The sequence below is a fragment of the Rana temporaria genome, chromosome 7 (genome assembly GCF_905171775.1).
Source record: "Rana temporaria chromosome 7, aRanTem1.1, whole genome shotgun sequence".
NCBI classification, from domain to species: domain Eukaryota; kingdom Metazoa; phylum Chordata; class Amphibia; order Anura; family Ranidae; genus Rana; species Rana temporaria.
The window spans coordinates 18,674,374-18,691,401 of NC_053495.1; the positions used below are offsets into that span (position 1 = coordinate 18,674,374).

Genomic DNA, 17,028 nt, shown 5'->3' on the forward strand with positions numbered 1-17,028 from the left:
TTCCTAGAATCATTTTCGCATAGATATGCTGAAGATCCGACATGTGTAAGTCACTTACACTGTCGGATCTTAAATGTAATTCGCCGCCGGCCGCTAGGTGGCGTTTACGTTCAGGTCTCATTTGTTTATGCAAATGAGCCTGATACGCCGATTCACGAACGAAATTGCGTCGCGTAACCGTCGCTTACGTCGTTTGCGTAAGCGTAAGGTTACCCCTGCTATATGAGGGGTAACCTTACGCCAGTCCCACGTATGCCATGTTAAGTATGGCGTCGGGTCCGCGACGTCTTTTCCCGTCGGGTACGTCGTTTTCCTAAGTCGTTCTTGAATACGACTTTACGTCAATGACGCACACGTCGGCGTTATTGACGTTTTCCGCCGAGAACTGGAGCATGCGCACTGGGCTATTTTTAGCCCGGCGCATGCGCAGTTCGTCCGAAACGGGGGCGCGCTTAATTTAAATATAAGCCGCCCCCTTTGAAATACGCGGGAATACGCCAGGCCTTTTACACTGCGCCTCCGCAAACTACAGAGCAAGTGCTTGAGGAATACGGCACTTGCTCCAGTAAGTTGCGGCGGCGTAGTGTAAATAGCTTACGCGATGCCGCCGCAGAAAGTATGAGAATATGGCCCAGAATCACTTTCAAGGCACTCTGCCTAATACATAAGTGTATTCAAGGCAACGCCCCCCAATATCTATGCGAAAAAATAAAAGCCCATAACCCCAATCGCATTCTGCGATCCACCAATCAAAACCTCCTCCAGATACCCAAAGCCAGATACAAGTCCAAAGGAGATCGAAGATTTGCAGTGCAGGGACCTCGCCTGTGGAATGCACTACCAACCACCATCCGACTGGAGTCGGACCACTTGGCCTTCAGGAGAAACCCATCTCTTCTGAGGTCAAGGGGTTCCTTACCCATGAAATGGATACAGCGCCCAGAGGCGATTCAGTTCGCATGTGTTGCGCTTTACAAGTTTCTCACTCACTCACTTGACAGTTTCACAAGGTGTTTTAGCAGTCCGGTGCGTATCAGATCTTGTTGAGAATTACGTAACTTTGCACCAGGCCCAAATGGATGGCTGACGTTAGCGAACTTCATTTACTTTACCAGCCAATGAGCTTCCAGCTTTTATTGTAAGAATATTAAATCAAACAACTGGTCGTGTGTAAGAACTAATTTCTCATAGATAAATGAGGCCCAGAGATTACGTTACCTGCAGGAGGAACATTTCCTTCTTCTTATCAATGAATTCGTGGAGACTTTCCCTCTGGACTTGTCTATCTGGAAGAACAATAGTGAATTAGAATCAGACCGTGTTTCATTAGCTTCCTTCCCAGACACAGCTGCTGGGGAAAGTGACAGCCGAACCAGGAAGCAAAGTAATACATGTTTACGCGGGGGGGGGGGGCCGCACCGTCGCCGCGACGATGACGCTGCGACGTGGGCGGCCTTGAAGTTTAAAGCTTCCACGCATGCGTCGAATCAGTATGACTTATGCGAGGGATGGCGGTTGGTCGGACGTGTCCGGTGAGTCTGTACAGACGACCGAACACGTCCGACGGACAGGTTTCCAGCGGACAGATTGCTTAGCATGCTAAGCAATTTTGGTCCGCTGGAAACTGTCCGATCCGCCGGACAATTGTCCGCTCGGGCCTACACACGACCGGATCGGTCCGCTGGAACTTTCAGCGGATAGATCCGGTCGTGTGTACGGGGCCTAAGGGGCCCGATGGTCCCCAGGGACCTGGTGCCCCCCCTGTTTTTTTTTCGTCTGACCCCCCTTTAGCAACTCGCGGCAGGGGCACGCCCCCCTCGTTTTGTTTCGGGCATGTCCTTAGCAACTTGCGGCAGGAGAGATAAGAGAAGTATTGAGTTGACTTGTTCGTCAGCACCAACCCCCCCCCCCCCCCATCCCGCTTATCATCTCGTGGCAGGAGAGAGGAGGGCCTCCCGGTTCTTTGCTCCAAGGGGGGCCCTGCCTAAAGCTGTGTAAGGGGCCCCAAAATTTGTGTGATGCTGCACTGACTATGGGGGGTAGTATGGTGCGGATTTACAGGGTGATGGTTTTTGTGAGGCTCAGGGTTTTTTCCCGTGCCATTCACTTGCTCAGCATGCCCAATTATTGAATTGCAATGGTAATTTTTTCTCCGTCCTCACCTCTGGTCACCGCCAGTTTCCAAGAAGTATTGTCCACTACGGCCACATCCTTCTCCCCGTTCTCAGCAGCTTCTTCCATCTCCTCCGATTCAATCTCTTTACGTAGGCTGGCCATCTTGGCGTTCATCATTGTGGTGTACGTTCCCTTTTGGTGGACTTTCAAATTTTTGTTCTTTTCCTTTTCCTGTACAAGAATGGAGATATTGAAACCTTCAATATGAAAATCTTCAACCTTTACGGTTTTTACCATTGCCTACTCTATCCAATACTAATAATGTATCTACTGTGTATATATATATATATATATATACCGTATTTATCGCCCTATTACGTGCTCCGGCGTATAGCGCGCAACCCTAATGTAGCCCTGAAATTCCTGGAAAAAAAATGTTTTATACTTACAGTTTTGGTGTCTTGCAAGGGCGTCCATCGGCGGCCTTGTCCGGTCCGGCGTCCTTCTGCGGCCATCGTGGTGTCTGTGGTGTCCTCCCGCGCTGTCCCCGAGTCGAATCCCTGCTTTCCGCGCTGTGTTTGAACCACTCTGCCGACATATACCGAGCGCAGTACACTCGGGTATAGTCTGGCAGGCTCGGCTCCTCTCACGTAAAGGACGTACAGGACGCACAGGACGTGACCGCGAGAGGAACCGAGCCTGCCCGAGTATACCCAAGTGTACTGCACTCGGTATATGTCGGCGGAGTGGTTCAAACACCGTGCGGGAAGCGGGTATCGGCATATATCACGCACCCACCATTTTGCCCTGATTTTAAGGGCAAAAAGGTGCGCGGTATACGGCGATAAATACGGTATATACACACACACACAGTGGGACCTCGGATTGCGAGCAATGCAGTTAACGAGCGTTTCGCAATACGAGCACTGTATTTCCTAAAATCCTAACTCGGTTTGCGAGTGTTATCTCGCAAAACGAGCAGGATTCAGGCCAAAGCGGTGTGCAGTACCGCGTTTGGCCTGAGGTGGGGGGGGGGGGGGGCGCCGGAGCCGAGCGGCACCGTTTGGAAATGCACGGAAAGGCCCGAGAACAGTTCGGCTGACCTCGGAAAGGCTCGGGAACCAAGTCTTTCCGAGGTTTGCCGAGGTCAGCCGAACTGTCCTCGGGCCTTTCCACCCGTTTCCGAGGCTCTCCGGCACCCCCCACCTCTGGCCGCATGTGGCATTGCATGCCATTGAAGTCAATGCGGAACAAATTATTTTCGCTTACATTGACTTCAATGGGGAAACGCACTTTGATATGCAAGTTCTTTGGATTACGAGCATTCTCCTGGAACGAATTCTGCTCATAATTCAAGGTTCCACTGTATATGATAATGGCACCAAAAACGCTTTTGACAAAATTTTGATGCGATTATGCCGTGATTTTACCACTAAGTCAATAATACCAGGGATATTGGTCTTTCAATGTGTGCCAGTGGACATGTCTGTGTATTCAGTACTCGCCATTTGCGTCTTCTCCCGCTCCTGGTCCCGGATGAGGAAGAAGTCGGCATCTGGGGAGATCTTGAAGGGGTTTGGTTCGCTCTTCTTTTTTTTGGCCTGAGCTGGAGAGAGAAATGAGACAGTTCTAAAAACTAGACACCCGTATAGTGACACGAAATCCCACCTCGCCACATCCCCGCCTACCTGAAACCACGGACTTTGTGTCTGTGCCGGACTTAGCGGAGCTCACTATGGACCTTAGAGCAGAGCGATGAGATGTTGTACGAGCGCCTCCTGTCGGAGGAGACAAGGTCTTCATGGTATGTATATCACTGACATATGTACATTGAGCCATTTACACCAGAGGAGCTTACACTCACAGTCATACACTATTATTATTATACATTTATATAGCTCTGACATGTATCGCAGTGCGGTACAGAGAACACCGAGGCCGCGCTTTTTACAAGCACTTTCAACTAGGGCTTATTTTTGGGTAGGGCTTATATTGCAGCCCTCCCCGAAAATCACAGTAGGTTTTATTTTCAGGGAAACACGGTAAGCATATAATAATAATATAGTAGTACATAACAGGGCTCGACAAAATCCGGGCGCCCGGTCGCAATTGCGACAAGAAATAGCGACCTGGCGCCTGGGGAAGCTTAGGCCTACAGAAGCCCGCAAAGCCGCGGCCTCAATTACAGCGATTGCAGCGGGTAAGAGAACTCTGGTGGGTCACGGGAGCGCCGAGCGGCGCTATAAGAAGGTATTTGACACAATTATATTACAGAATCACACAGAGTTTACATTATATAATACCGTAATAGAGAGGATTCTGGCATTTCATAACCACTTTTACTCAGTTCACACTGGGAATTTCTGACAGGCATGGAGGGAGAGGCAAAGAGAAGACAGCACATGACATGGTAAGACCTACCCTGAAAATAAGCCCTACTGTGTCTCTTGCTGCCAAAATTAATATAAGACCCAGGCTTATTTTCGGGGAAACACGCTACATACAGTCATGGCCAAAAATATTGGCACCCCTGCATTTCTGTCAGATAAAGCACAACTTTTGTTGCAATTACAAATGTTTAGGTATTCTCGTGTTTTTATTTCTTTTGTTTGTATCTGTATGACACAAAAAGTGGAGAAACAAAAAGCCAAATCTGACACATTCCACACAAAGCTCCAAAAATGGACTGGACAAAATTATTGGTACCCTCAATTTAATATTTGATAGCACACCCCTTGGGAAAAATAACAAATCAATCGCTTCCTGTAATCCTGTAATCATCAATGAGTTTCTTACACCTCTCACATGGAATTTTGGACCGCTCTTCTTTTGCCAACTGCTCCAGGTCTCTCAGATTGGAAAGGAGGAATACTACTCTACTTTAGTAGCTGGATTCAGGATGGCGGGCGCATAGTTGCGGTGGAGTAGCGTATTTACACTACGCCGTCGTAAGTTTGCAAGGCAAGTACTGTATTCACAAAGTACTTGCCTGCAAAGTTACGGCGGCGTAGCGTAAATGGGGCCGGCGTAAGCGTGACTAATTCAAATGAGGATGTGGGGGCGTGTTTTATGTATATGAAGTGTGACCTGACGTGATTGACGTTTTTTAAGAACGGCGCATGCGCCGTCCGTGTACATATCCCAGTGTGCATTGCGGCTAAGTAAGCCGCACGGACCTATTGGTTTCGACGTGGGCGTAAATTACGTCCAGCCCTATTCACGGACGACTTACGCAAGCGACGTAAAATTTGCAAATTTTGACGCGGGAACGACGGCCATACTTAACATTGGCTACGCCACCTAGGGGGCATGTTTATCTTTAGGCGGCCTATCTCTTACGGAAACGGCGTATCTTTACTGCGACAGGCGGACGTACGTTCGTGAATAGGCGTATCTAGTGATTTACATATTGTACGCCAAACGCAATGGGAGCGCCACCTAGCAGCCAGCCTAAATATTGCACCCTAAGATAGGACGGCACAAGCCGTTGTATCTTAGATAGGTTTAAGTGTATCTCTGTTTGAGAATACACTCAAACTTAGGACGGCGCAGATTCCGAGTTAGGTCGGCGTATCTACTGATACGCCAGCCTAACTCTTACTGAATCCAGCTATAGGAGTGTTAGTGGGAGAAATACTACATCACTTTTGGTGTCAGTGGAATGAATACTACCCTACATTTGGTATCAGTGGAAAGTTTAATACTCTACTTTTGGTGTCAGTGGAATGAATACTACCCTACTTTAGGGTGTCAGTGGCAGGAATACTACTCTACTTTAGAGGTGTCAGTGGAATGAATACTAGCCTACTTTAGGGATGTCAGTGGGAGGAATACTACTTCACTTTTGAAGTCAGTGGAATGAATACTACCCTACATTTGGTATCAGTGGAAAGTTTAATACTCTACTTTTGGTGTCAGTGGAATGAATACTACCCTACATTTGGTATCAGTGGAAAGTTTAATACTCTACTTTTGGTGTCAGTGGAATGAATACTACCCTACTTTTGGTGTCAGTGGAAGGAATACTACCCTACTTTAGGGGTGTCAATGGAAGGATTACTACTTCACTTTTGGTGTCAGTGGAATGAACACTACCCTACATTTGGTATCAGTGGAAGGTTTACTACTCTACTTTTGGTATCAGTGGAATGAATACTACCCTACTTTAGGGGCATCAGTGGTAGGAATACTACCCTACTTTACGGCCGTCAGTGGAAGGAATACTACCCTACTTTAGGGGTGTCAGTGGGATGAATACTACCCTACTTTAGAGGTGTCAGTGGAAGGAATAATACCCTACTTTAGGGGTGTCAGTGGGAGGAATACTACCCTACTTTTGGTGTCAGTGGAAGGAATACTACCCTACTTTGGGGGTGTCAGTGGGAGGAATAATACCCTAATTTTGGTGTCAGTGGGAGGAATAATACCCTACTTTTGGTGACAGTGGAAGGAATACTACCCTACTTTAGGGGTGTCATTGGAAGGAATACTAATCTACTTTATAGGTGTCAATGGGAGGAATACTACCTTACATTAGGGGTGTCAGTGAAAGGAATACTACCCTATATTAGGGGTGTCAGTGAAAGGAATACTACCCTATATTAGGGGTGTCATTGGAAGGAATACTAATCTACTTTATAGGTGTCACTGGGAGGAATACTACCTTACATTAGGGGTGTCAGTGAAAGGAATACTACCCTACATTAGGGGTGTCAGTGAAAGGAATACTACCCTACATTAGGGGTGTCAGTGAAAGGAATACTACCCTACTTTAGGAGTGTCAGTGGAAGGAATACTGGGAGGAACAGTGTCCAAGGGCTGGATAGAGGCAAGCAAAGGACCACATCTGCCCCCCAGACCGCAGTTTGGAGACCACTGATCTAGCTCTTTCCTTTCTTAGCTTTACTCTCCCTGGGCCCGCACCTTTCATTAATTGGGTTTCAGTTCTTTCTATCACAGAGGCTCAGCATCACATGTATCCAAATACAGCCTGCCTAGGAATGTCCCCACCTCCAGACTGGCATCCATCCATTAGGGAGCCAATGCAGATCAGGGAGCCATGATGTTTTAGAAAGTTGTGTACAGCAACCTGTGCCCCCCACCCCCAGCCATATACGGCCTACATTGCATAGAGAAGCACATAGACTCATTGATGATGTCATTGGGTCTAAAATATGATGTGTAATCAAACGAAAAGCTTATATTTGAAAATTTCATGTTGATGAAGCGGAAGAGAGTAACCAGCGAAAGACAAAATAGCGAATTAAACGTCAGTGCAAAGATGTCAACGAACCCTTAAAAAAGGATCAGGAAGTGAAAAGAACACTTACTGGATCCAGACGCCGTGCTCTCTCGTGACACAACCGATCGCTCCAGAGTCAAAGATGACATTGTGGATGTTTGTGGAGGGTCAGCGGGAGATGTTCAGGAATTTGGTGCCGTGACTCGATCACAGAAGGGAAGTTCCTGGAAAACCACAAAACAATATAAATCACATGTGACCTTAAAGTGGAGGTTCTCCCGAAAAAATTTTTTTTAACATTAGACTGATGCTCATTTTGTCTAGGGGAATCGGGTGTTTTTTTAAAAACGAAGCAGTACTTACCGTTTTAGAGAGCGATCTTCTCCGCCGCTTCCGGGTATGGTCTTCGGGACTGGGCGTTCCTTCTTGATTGACAGGCTTCCGACGGTCGCATCCATCGCGTCACGAGTAGCCGAAAGAAGCCGAACGTCAGTGCGACTCTATACGGCGCTTGCGCACCGACGTTCGGGTACTTTCGGAAAATCGTGACGCGATGGATGCGACCGTCGGAAGCCTGTCAATCAAGAAGGAACGCCCAGACCCGAAGACCATACCCGGAAGCGGCGGAGAAGATCGCTCTCTAAAACGGTAAGTACTGCTTTGTTTTTAAAAAAAATAGCCGATTCCCCTAGACAAAATGAGCCTCAATCTAATCTTAAATTTTTTTCGGGAGAACCTCTACTTTAAAGGGGTGGTTCACCCTAAAAACGACTTTTTTTTATTACACTGCCCCCCCACATTACAATACGATTAAGGCTATTAGTCTGTGATTGACGTTTGACCAAAAACGAGCTCCCCCCTTCGCGTAAGCCACGTCACGGTTGTCGAAAGGAGCCGAACGGCGAGTTGGCGCTATACTGCGCATGCGCATCGCCGTTCGGCTCCTTTCGCCAATCGTGACGCGGCTTACGCGACGGGGGGGAGCTCGTTTTTGGTCAAACGTCAATCACAGACATGTTAGGAACGCCCACTCCCGCGGGACTCGCAAGCCGGATGCCACGGGTCAATATGCTGTACAAAGGTATGTACAGCATAAAAAAAAAATTAATAGCCTTAATCGTATTGTAATGTGGGGGGGCAGTGTAATAAAAAAAAAGTCGTTTTTAGGGTGAACCACCCCTTTAAGTAGGATCGTCAGCTGTAACATTGGTGACACATCGATCGAGATATCCTTGTGTTGGGCTGCAAACAGCAAAGGTGAAATATAAAGTGCAGCGACCCACAGCAACCGGATATCGCATTACTCTAGCCGGATCATGTGACTGTGTGCCTTGGGCTGCCGGCAAAGCCGACTGTGCAAAGTTGTGTCCATACACAAAATCCCAACATGTTCATCCAAATCACATTTGATTTAAAGTATTACTAAACCCAGGACTCTGCATTCACTATATCTCGTCTCCCACAGTACACAGAACATGGAAATGCAATTATTTTAGTAAATATAAACTGCTAAATACCTTTTCTCATCGGCAGTATATAGCAGTCTTGTGACTTCTATCAGTGTCTGGTTAAAGCTTGTAGGAGGAGTTTTCATTCTCCTCTGACTGTCCTATGAGGCTGCAGGACCTCTGACCTTCTGTCTGGACAGTGCTGATTGGCCCTGTGCTGATCACATGCATTCTCCCAAGAAAAAATTTGTCCGGCCGCCATGGGGGAGACATGTCAAAGTGGGCCAGTCTGGGAGAAGTCCAGGGCCAAATTTTTGTCCCAGTCCAGCCCTGGCTGGAGTTTGGCTTCAATTTGTGTAGTGTATCTAAATCTGCTAGTACATCAACCTTACCAGACTGACAATGCTGCTGTCCAAGGGTTCCCCTGTGCTCCTTCATCCAGAGTGGGGGGGGGGGGGCGCTCTAATACTGGAGGTGTGTTACTGGCCAGATCACCAGGTGGAAACAGATGGGAGAAAAGCCTAAGAAAAGAAAACAAATGCAGAGTAGGTCCCTCTTCTGCCACCAAAACATCCCTGACCCATCATGGCATGGACTCCACTAGACCTCTGAAGGTACGCTGTGTGGTATCTGACACCAAGCCGTCAGTAGCAGATCCTTTAAGTCTTGGAAGTTGGGAGATGAGGCCTCCATGGATCAGACTTGTTTTTCCAGCGCACCCCACTGATGCTCAATTGGTTTGGAGAGAATTTGGAGGCCAAGTCAACACCTCCAACTCATTTTTGCATTATTCAGTCATTCCTGAGACATTTTTGCAGTGTGGCAGCCAGGTTGCATTATCCGGCGGAAAGAGGCCACTACTATACAGTTTCCATGAAAGCGTGTAATTGGTCAACAACAATGGCCCAGATTCAGTAAGCAATTGCGCCTGCGTAACCATAGGTTACGCAGCGCAATTGCTTACTTGCTCCGGCGTTACGAATGCTCCTGATTCAGGAACATCGTAACGCCAACTGCAGCCTAAAATCTGCGTGGCATAAGGCTCTTATGCCACGCTGATTTTAGGCTGCATTCTTGCGTTGACCGCTAGGGGGCGCTCCCATTGTGCTCAGTGTATAGTATGCAAATTGCATACTAACATCGATTCACAAAGTTGCGCGGGCCCTGCGTACGCAAGGTACGGAGTTTCCGTACGGCGTCTTTAGCGTAAGGCTGCCCCTTCTAATAGTAGGGGCAGCCAATGCTAAAGTTTACCCGCCCTTCCCGCGTCGCAACGTTCAAATTTTACGTTGTTTGCGTAAGTGATTCGTGAATGGCGCTGGACGCCATTCACGTTCACTTTGAAGCAAATGACGTCTTTGCGACGTCATTTGCCGCAATGCACGTCAGGAAAGTTTCCCGACGGAGCATGCGCTCTACGCTCGGCGCGCCTAATTTAAATGATTCCCGCCCCTGGCGGGATCATTTACATTGCGCGCGCTTACGCCGGGCAATTTTGCCGGCGCGCCCTCGCAATTTACGGAGCTACTGCTCCGTGAATCGAGGCTTAACCCCATGTAGATGCATGGCCGAACGAACGGCGCATGCGCGTGTGCATGCTCAGTATCACGTCGTATTTACGCCCAAACGTCGGCTCAATGCCTGTGACGTGAACGTAATTTACGCACGGCCCTATTCGCGTACGACTTACGCAAACAACGTAAAAAGATACGCTTGTTCCGACGTCCATACTTTGCATCTAGAGACCAGCTTTATCTTTACGCCGGCGTATCTCTAACGTAAACGGCGTAACTAATTGCGACGTATCTAGTCATTTGCATATTCTACGCCGAACTCAACGGAAGCGCCACCTAGCGGCCAGCGTAAATATGCACCCTAAGATACAACGGCGCAGGAGACTTACGCCGCTTGTATCTTAGCCTAATTTAAGTGTATCTGGTTTCCAGAATACGCTTAAATTTACGACGGCGTAGATTCAGAGTTACGACGGCGTATCTACTGATACGCCGGCGTAACTGTACCTGAATCCACCTATATGAGTGGGATGCCATTAAAGTTCATGTGCGTGTGAAGGCAGGCGTCCCAATTCTTTTGGTAATATAGTGTGTGTGTATATATATATACTGTATACCTCATCGCTCACATTTTTATACCTCATCGCTCACATTTTAGGGCTGGCTCACGCTAGAGCGCACGCCCACGCGGTCCTGTGCGTTCCAGTTTTGACAGCGATTCATTTCAGCTCAACAGTGGCGGCTGGTGCTCCATTTTTTTTAGGGGGGCCCCCGCCAGCCCTTACCTTCCCCCATCCAGGTCCTGGGTGGCTTTGTCTGGCCAATCCGGTCGCTTCTCCTTCTGGTCAATCCGGTCTCAGGACCCGCTTCCTATCCTGATTGGCCGGGAGGAGAAGCAGGAAGACAATAGCGGCTCTAATCGCTAAACCCCCGCCCCGTAGAACTCTATGCGCCCGGAGCCCTGCACGGAGATTAGGGGCCGGGCGCATAGAGATTAGGGGGGTGGCACCCCTACCCCCCTTATGGACGGGCCACTGCTGCTACCAAACATAACGGAACATGAAAAAAATAGCACAGGCATTACTTCTTCAGATCATGTCGCACCAAAATGCATGGCATTGCGGCATCATGCAGGTGGGTGGCCGCAAACGTGATGCGTTTGGAGTGCCATTGACAATTAATGGCATCCATTTGCGTCTCAGGAGGACAGTGCGTTCACATGCAATGTGGGAATAACGCACAGAATGCGCCTTTCCTGCGTTCCAGTGTGAACCCGGCCCCAGGCAGGCGACCTTCATTGTTGGGGGGGAAGGGGGTGCCTTACAGTGCCAGATACTGTTTACCATTTTTTTTAAAAACTTTATTGAAATGTCAAAGTCATGCATTCCTATGCGGTGCGGAAACAGCTACTTCATGTGATCTCCGGCACGTTGTTCTGTAACCCACCGCATTGTGGCGTTAACAGGGCACGTAGAAGACAATTGTTTTCTATATGTGTACTGCGGTGACCGACGTAGAAACGACGGGTGACGCACAAAACGTGAATGAGCCCCGAATTCCCATCCGAAATATCCCCCTCCCCCAAATCCACACACAGCTCACTCACCTCCTGATCAGCCGCTCACCTTCCCCCTGTGTGTTAAATATTGATAAACCTCCATAGAGGGCCACACAATGCTCACCACGTGGTGTGATTGTTTACATCTCCATGGAGACCTGAGCTCCTCTCTCCATGGCAACAGAACGGCAGGGAATCGTCTCCTCTTCCTGTTGTAGCTCTACATAGTGTCCAGCAGGGGGAGCAGTGACTACACGAGTAATTGATGGTGAAAAGGAGAGCGCAGAGTGGTCACTTCCAATGTACAATCCTCACACTGACACCCTTCTTCTTCCACCCCTTTCCTATCCCCAGTCACAGCTCTGCAATGTGTCTGCGTTTCCACACTGTGCAACATTTGTAATATGCGATTTGGTAGGTTTTTTTTTTTTATGCATATTTTTAACCGAATGCACATTACTGTGTGATGCATGGAAAAAAAATCATCAATCGATGTGGAAAATCACTTTTGGGGTTCTTGCACCCGTCCGCATTGTATATTTTACAAATTATCGCCGGCCAAAAAATAAATAAAAAATCAGTTTTATAAATGAATGAAAAAACTTCACACTAGGATCCTCCCTTTCACTTTAGGGCCCCCCTTTACCTCAAGAGCCCGCCTCCCCCATTAACTTCAGAGCCCCCCTTTACCTTCAGAGCCCCTTTACCTTCAGAGCCCCCCTTTACCTCAAGAGCCCGCCTCCCCCATTAACTTCAGAGCCCCCCTTTACCTTCAGAGCCCCTTTACCTTCAGAGCCCCCTCCCCTTTACCTTCAGAGCCCCCCTTTACCTTCAGAGCCTCCCTCCCCCTTTACCTTCGGAGCCCCCCTTTACCTTCAGAGCCCCCTCCCCTTTACCTTCAGAGCCCCCCTTTACCTTCAGAGCCCCCCTCCCCTTTACCTTCAGAGCCCCCCTTTACCTTCAGAGCCCCCCTCCCCTTTACCTTCAGAGCCCCCCTCCCCTTTACCTTCAGAGCCCCCTCCCCTTTACCTTCAGAGCCCCCCTCCCCTTTACCTTCAGAGCCTCCCTCCCCCTTTACCTTCAGAGCCCCCCTCCCCTTTACCTTCAGAGCCTCCCTCCCCCTTTACCTTCAGAGCCCCCCTCCCCTTTACCTTCAGAGCCTCCCTCCCCCTTTACCTTCAGAGCCCCCTCCCCTTTACCTTCAGAGCCTCCCTCCCCCTTTACCTTCAGAGCCCCCCTCCCCTTTACCTTCAGAGCCCCCTCCCCTTTACCTTCGGAGCCCCCCTCCCCTTTACCTTCAGAGCCTCCCTCCCCCTTTACCTTCGGAGCCCCCCTCCCCTTTACCTTCAGAGCCTCCCTCCCCCTCTACCTTCAGAGCCCCCTCCCCTTTACCTTCAGAGCCCCCCTTTACCTTCAGAGCCCCCCTCCCCTTTACCTTCAGAGCCCCCCTTTACCTTCAGAGCCTCCCTCCCCCTTTACCTTCAGAGCCCCCCTCCCCTTTACCTTCAGAGCCTCCCTCCCCCTTTACCTTCAGAGCCCCCTCCCCTTTACCTTCAGAGCCTCCCTCCCCCTTTACCTTCAGAGCCCCCCTCCCCTTTACCTTCAGAGCCCCCTCCCCTTTACCTTCGGAGCCCCCCTCCCCTTTACCTTCAGAGCCTCCCTCCCCCTTTACCTTCGGAGCCCCCCTCCCCTTTACCTTCAGAGCCTCCCTCCCCCTCTACCTTCAGAGCCCCCTCCCCTTTACCTTCAGAGCCCCCCTTTACCTTCAGAGCCCCCCTCCCCTTTACCTTCAGAGCCCCCCTTTACCTTCAGAGCCTCCCTCCCCCTTTACCTTCGGAGCCCCCCTCCCCTTTACCTTCAGAGCCCCCTCCCTTTTACCTTCAGAGCCCCCCTCCCCTTTACCTTCAGAGCCCCTCTTTACCTTCAGAGCCCCCCTTTACCTTCAGAGCTCCCCCTTTACCTTCAGAGCCCCCCTTTACCTTCAGAGCCCCCCTTTACCTTCAGAGCCCCCCTTTACCTTCAGAGCCCCCTCCCCCTTTACCTTCAGAGCTCCCCCTTTACCTTCAGAGCCCCCCTTTACCTTCAGAGCCCCCTCCCCCTTTACCTTCAGAGCCCCCCTCCCCCTTTACCTTCAGAGCCACCCTCCCCTTTTACCTTCAGAGCCCCATTTACCTTCAGAGCCACCCTCCCCCTTTACCTTCAGAGCCACCCTCCCCCTTTACCTCCAGAGCCCCCCTTTACCTTCAGAGCCCCTTTTACCTTCAGAGCCCCCCTACCCCCTACACATAAGAGCTTCTCTTTCACTTGAGATCCCCCCCCTGCATTGTACATCAGAGTCCCCCCTTCAATTTACACCTTTTCACTTCAGAGCCCCTCCTTGCACATCACACCCCCCTCCCCCCTGCACATCAGGGCTTGTTTTTTACTTTTGAGTCCCCGTCAGAGCCCCCCCCGTTTCAGAGCTCCCCCTTCACTTCAGAGTTCCCCCTTTCATTTCAGACCCTCCTCTCTCACTTTAGAGAATCCCATTCACTTCAGAGGCCCTCCCCTTGTACATCAAAGCTCCTCTTTCACTTCAGAGCCCCCAAATTGCACATCAGAGTCCCCCACTCCCTTTACTTCTGAGCCCTCTCTTTCACGTCAGAGTTCCCCCTTACGTCAGAGCCCCCCTTCTTTTGTCACACTTCGGCCAGCATGCGTAAACTTGCACAGGTGTAATCACAAACTGAGGGCGAGAATTCATGATTTTCAAACTTTCGGTTGGCGCTGTCAGGGCATTGACAGGATTGTGTCCTTTCTACATTTTTTTGTGTTTTTATTGTGTGAAATGTTGAAGGAATTTACATTTATTGTATGTCAAATCAAAGCTTTTTATTTTTTTATTTTTTTTGGATATAAAGATTTTTCCTCACGTAATGTCTTCTTTTAAAAAAAAAAAATAACGAGACTAATAAGGGAGAGGTTTTATTTTTATTCTTTAAAAAAATATATATAAAAAAAATAATGAGACAAATAAGGGACAGGATATTTAAAACAATAATAAATGGCTGTTTGATTGCACAAACATTATCTGACCACAAGGGGGCGCCAGAGGTGTGTATATTGCTGCAGTCCCTTTATAGAGCTTGTCCTTGAGATTATTGGATTGTGTGCAGCAGCTGCTGCAGATGCCAGACAGACTGTGCCAGTGATGATGTGGAGGGTGCTGGGCGAATAGAGTTGGAGACAATGTATGGCAAAAGACATGCCCATAGTTTTAGGACTACAAGGACCAGTGTGAAAGTAGAGTTGCATATCTGAAACCTTCTACTTCTAGCCCTTTTAACTTAATGGCATAAGAAAACCAGAAGCAGCAAGCTGGTTCAGTTAAATGGAAAGCATGATAATTACAAGTAACCCCAAAAAATGACCCCTAAAGGGCGCTTGTGATTTGGTGGCTGAACATGACTTTCTTGGGCCTGTTTATTTCTTATTGCCAAAATCACAGAGACACTATGGACCCGGAAGTACCCAATATTGCTGTGTTCCTGGTACCCAGCACTTCTGAAAGTCCAACATCCAGTGCTTATAGGTGCCAAGGACCCAATACTTCTGTATGCCCAGAGCTCCTGAACATCCATTACCCAATACTTTTGAGTACCCAGTACTTGAAGTTTCTGAGGCCCAGTACCCAATGGTTCCGTTACCCAAAGTTTCTGAGGCCCAGTACCCAATGGTTCCGTTACCCAAAGTTTCTGAGTATCCAGCACTTCTGAATGCCCAATCCCTAAATCACGGTACCCAGCACTTCTGAATGCCCAATCCCTAAATCACGGTACCCAGCACTTCTGTTTAACACCCAGAGCTTCTGAGTGCTCAGTACCCATTACTTCTGTATGCCCAGAGCTCCTTAACACTCAGTACTCAATACTTGTGAGTGCCCAGTACCCAATGCTTCTGAATGCCCGGGAACCAGAGTTTCTGAGTAATTTGTACTCATCGCCTCAGTGCCCAGCCCTTCTTAGTGCCCAGTACCTAGAGTTTCTAAGTGCCTAGTACCCAGTGCTTCTGAATACCCAATGCACAGGCCTCCTGTGTGCCATGTACCCAGAGTTTCTGAGTGCCCAGTGTCAGAGCTTTAAGAACTCCATACTCAGAGTTTCAAAGTGCCCCGTATCCAGTGCTTCTGAAAGTCAAGCATCAAGTGCTTCTAAAAGCCCAGAGCCTCTGAGGCCCCGTACACACCATAGAATCCATCCGCAGATAAATCCCAGCAAATGGGTTTCTGCGGATAGATCCTATGGTGTGTACACGCCAGCGGATCTGTTTCCGCGGATATTTCTCCCCTGGGATGGATTCCAGCAGATCGGATATTTGCTGACATGCAGAACATATCCATCTGCTGGAATCAATCCCAACGGATGGATCCGCTGGTCTGTATAGACTCACCGAATCCATCCGTCCGAAGGGATCCCCCGCATGCGTCGCAATGATTAGACGCATGCATGGAATTCCTTATATGACAGCGTCGCGCACGTCGCCGCGTCATAATCGCGGCGACGGCGCGGCACGTCATCGCCAGAGGATTTCGGCGCGGATTTCAATGCGATGGTGTGTACACTCCATCGCATGAAAATCCGCCAAAATCCTCGAGAGGATTTATCCGCGGAAACGGTCCGCTGGACCGTATTCGCGGATAAATTCTATCGTGTGTATGGGGCCTGAGTGCCCAGAACCTGTAGGTGCCCTGTACTGAGTTTCTGAGTTCCCAGTGCCCAGTGCTACTTAAGTCTCAGTACCCAGCACTTCTCAACTGCCCCTGTATTATTCTCAGTGTAAGTTTCCTTTAAACGAAGCAACCGGTGTTTGTGATATCAGCGGGGCAGAGGAGATGGACTCTTGGTTAATAAAACGTGCTCTCAGTGACCCCAGCTTGGTGAGAGATGCGGAATGTTGGAACTGGAAGTCTATAAAACAGTTATGGAGTGTTTTATAGACTTTATAAATTTATAAACGGTTTCCAGAACTTTAAGTGCCCAATGCCTAGTGCTTCAGAGTACCCTGTAAGTGCCCAGCGAGACACATATAAGCTGCTGTTACTAATCTTCTTCTGAAACGGCTAGTTTATTTGGCTATCATAATGATTCTTAAAGCGGGGGGTTCGCCCTAAAA

At 49.0% G+C, this 17,028-nt stretch overlaps 1 protein-coding gene across 2 annotated transcripts in view; it reads right to left on the reverse strand.

Annotated features, from left to right (window-relative positions):
- CFAP100 (cilia and flagella associated protein 100) overlaps positions 1–12,027 on the reverse strand; it is a 32,537-nt gene extending 20,510 nt beyond the window's left edge. The window contains exons 1-6 of one of the 2 annotated variants that reach the window (XM_040358996.1): positions 11,926–12,027; positions 7,446–7,581; positions 3,804–3,893; positions 3,621–3,721; positions 2,163–2,346; positions 1,219–1,286 (exon numbers count right to left, since the gene is read on the reverse strand). In XM_040358996.1, the coding sequence (XP_040214930.1) occupies positions 1,219–1,286; positions 2,163–2,346; positions 3,621–3,721; positions 3,804–3,893; positions 7,446–7,506 (504 nt within the window). In that variant the 5' untranslated portion in view covers positions 7,507–7,581; positions 11,926–12,027. Of the gene's footprint in view, positions 1–1,218; positions 1,287–2,162; positions 2,347–3,620; positions 3,722–3,803; positions 3,894–7,445; positions 7,582–9,197; positions 9,238–11,925 lie in introns of those variants that run through there. The other variant, XM_040358997.1, reaches the window with a different exon arrangement.
- Between the last annotated feature and the right edge of the window lie 5,001 nt (positions 12,028–17,028).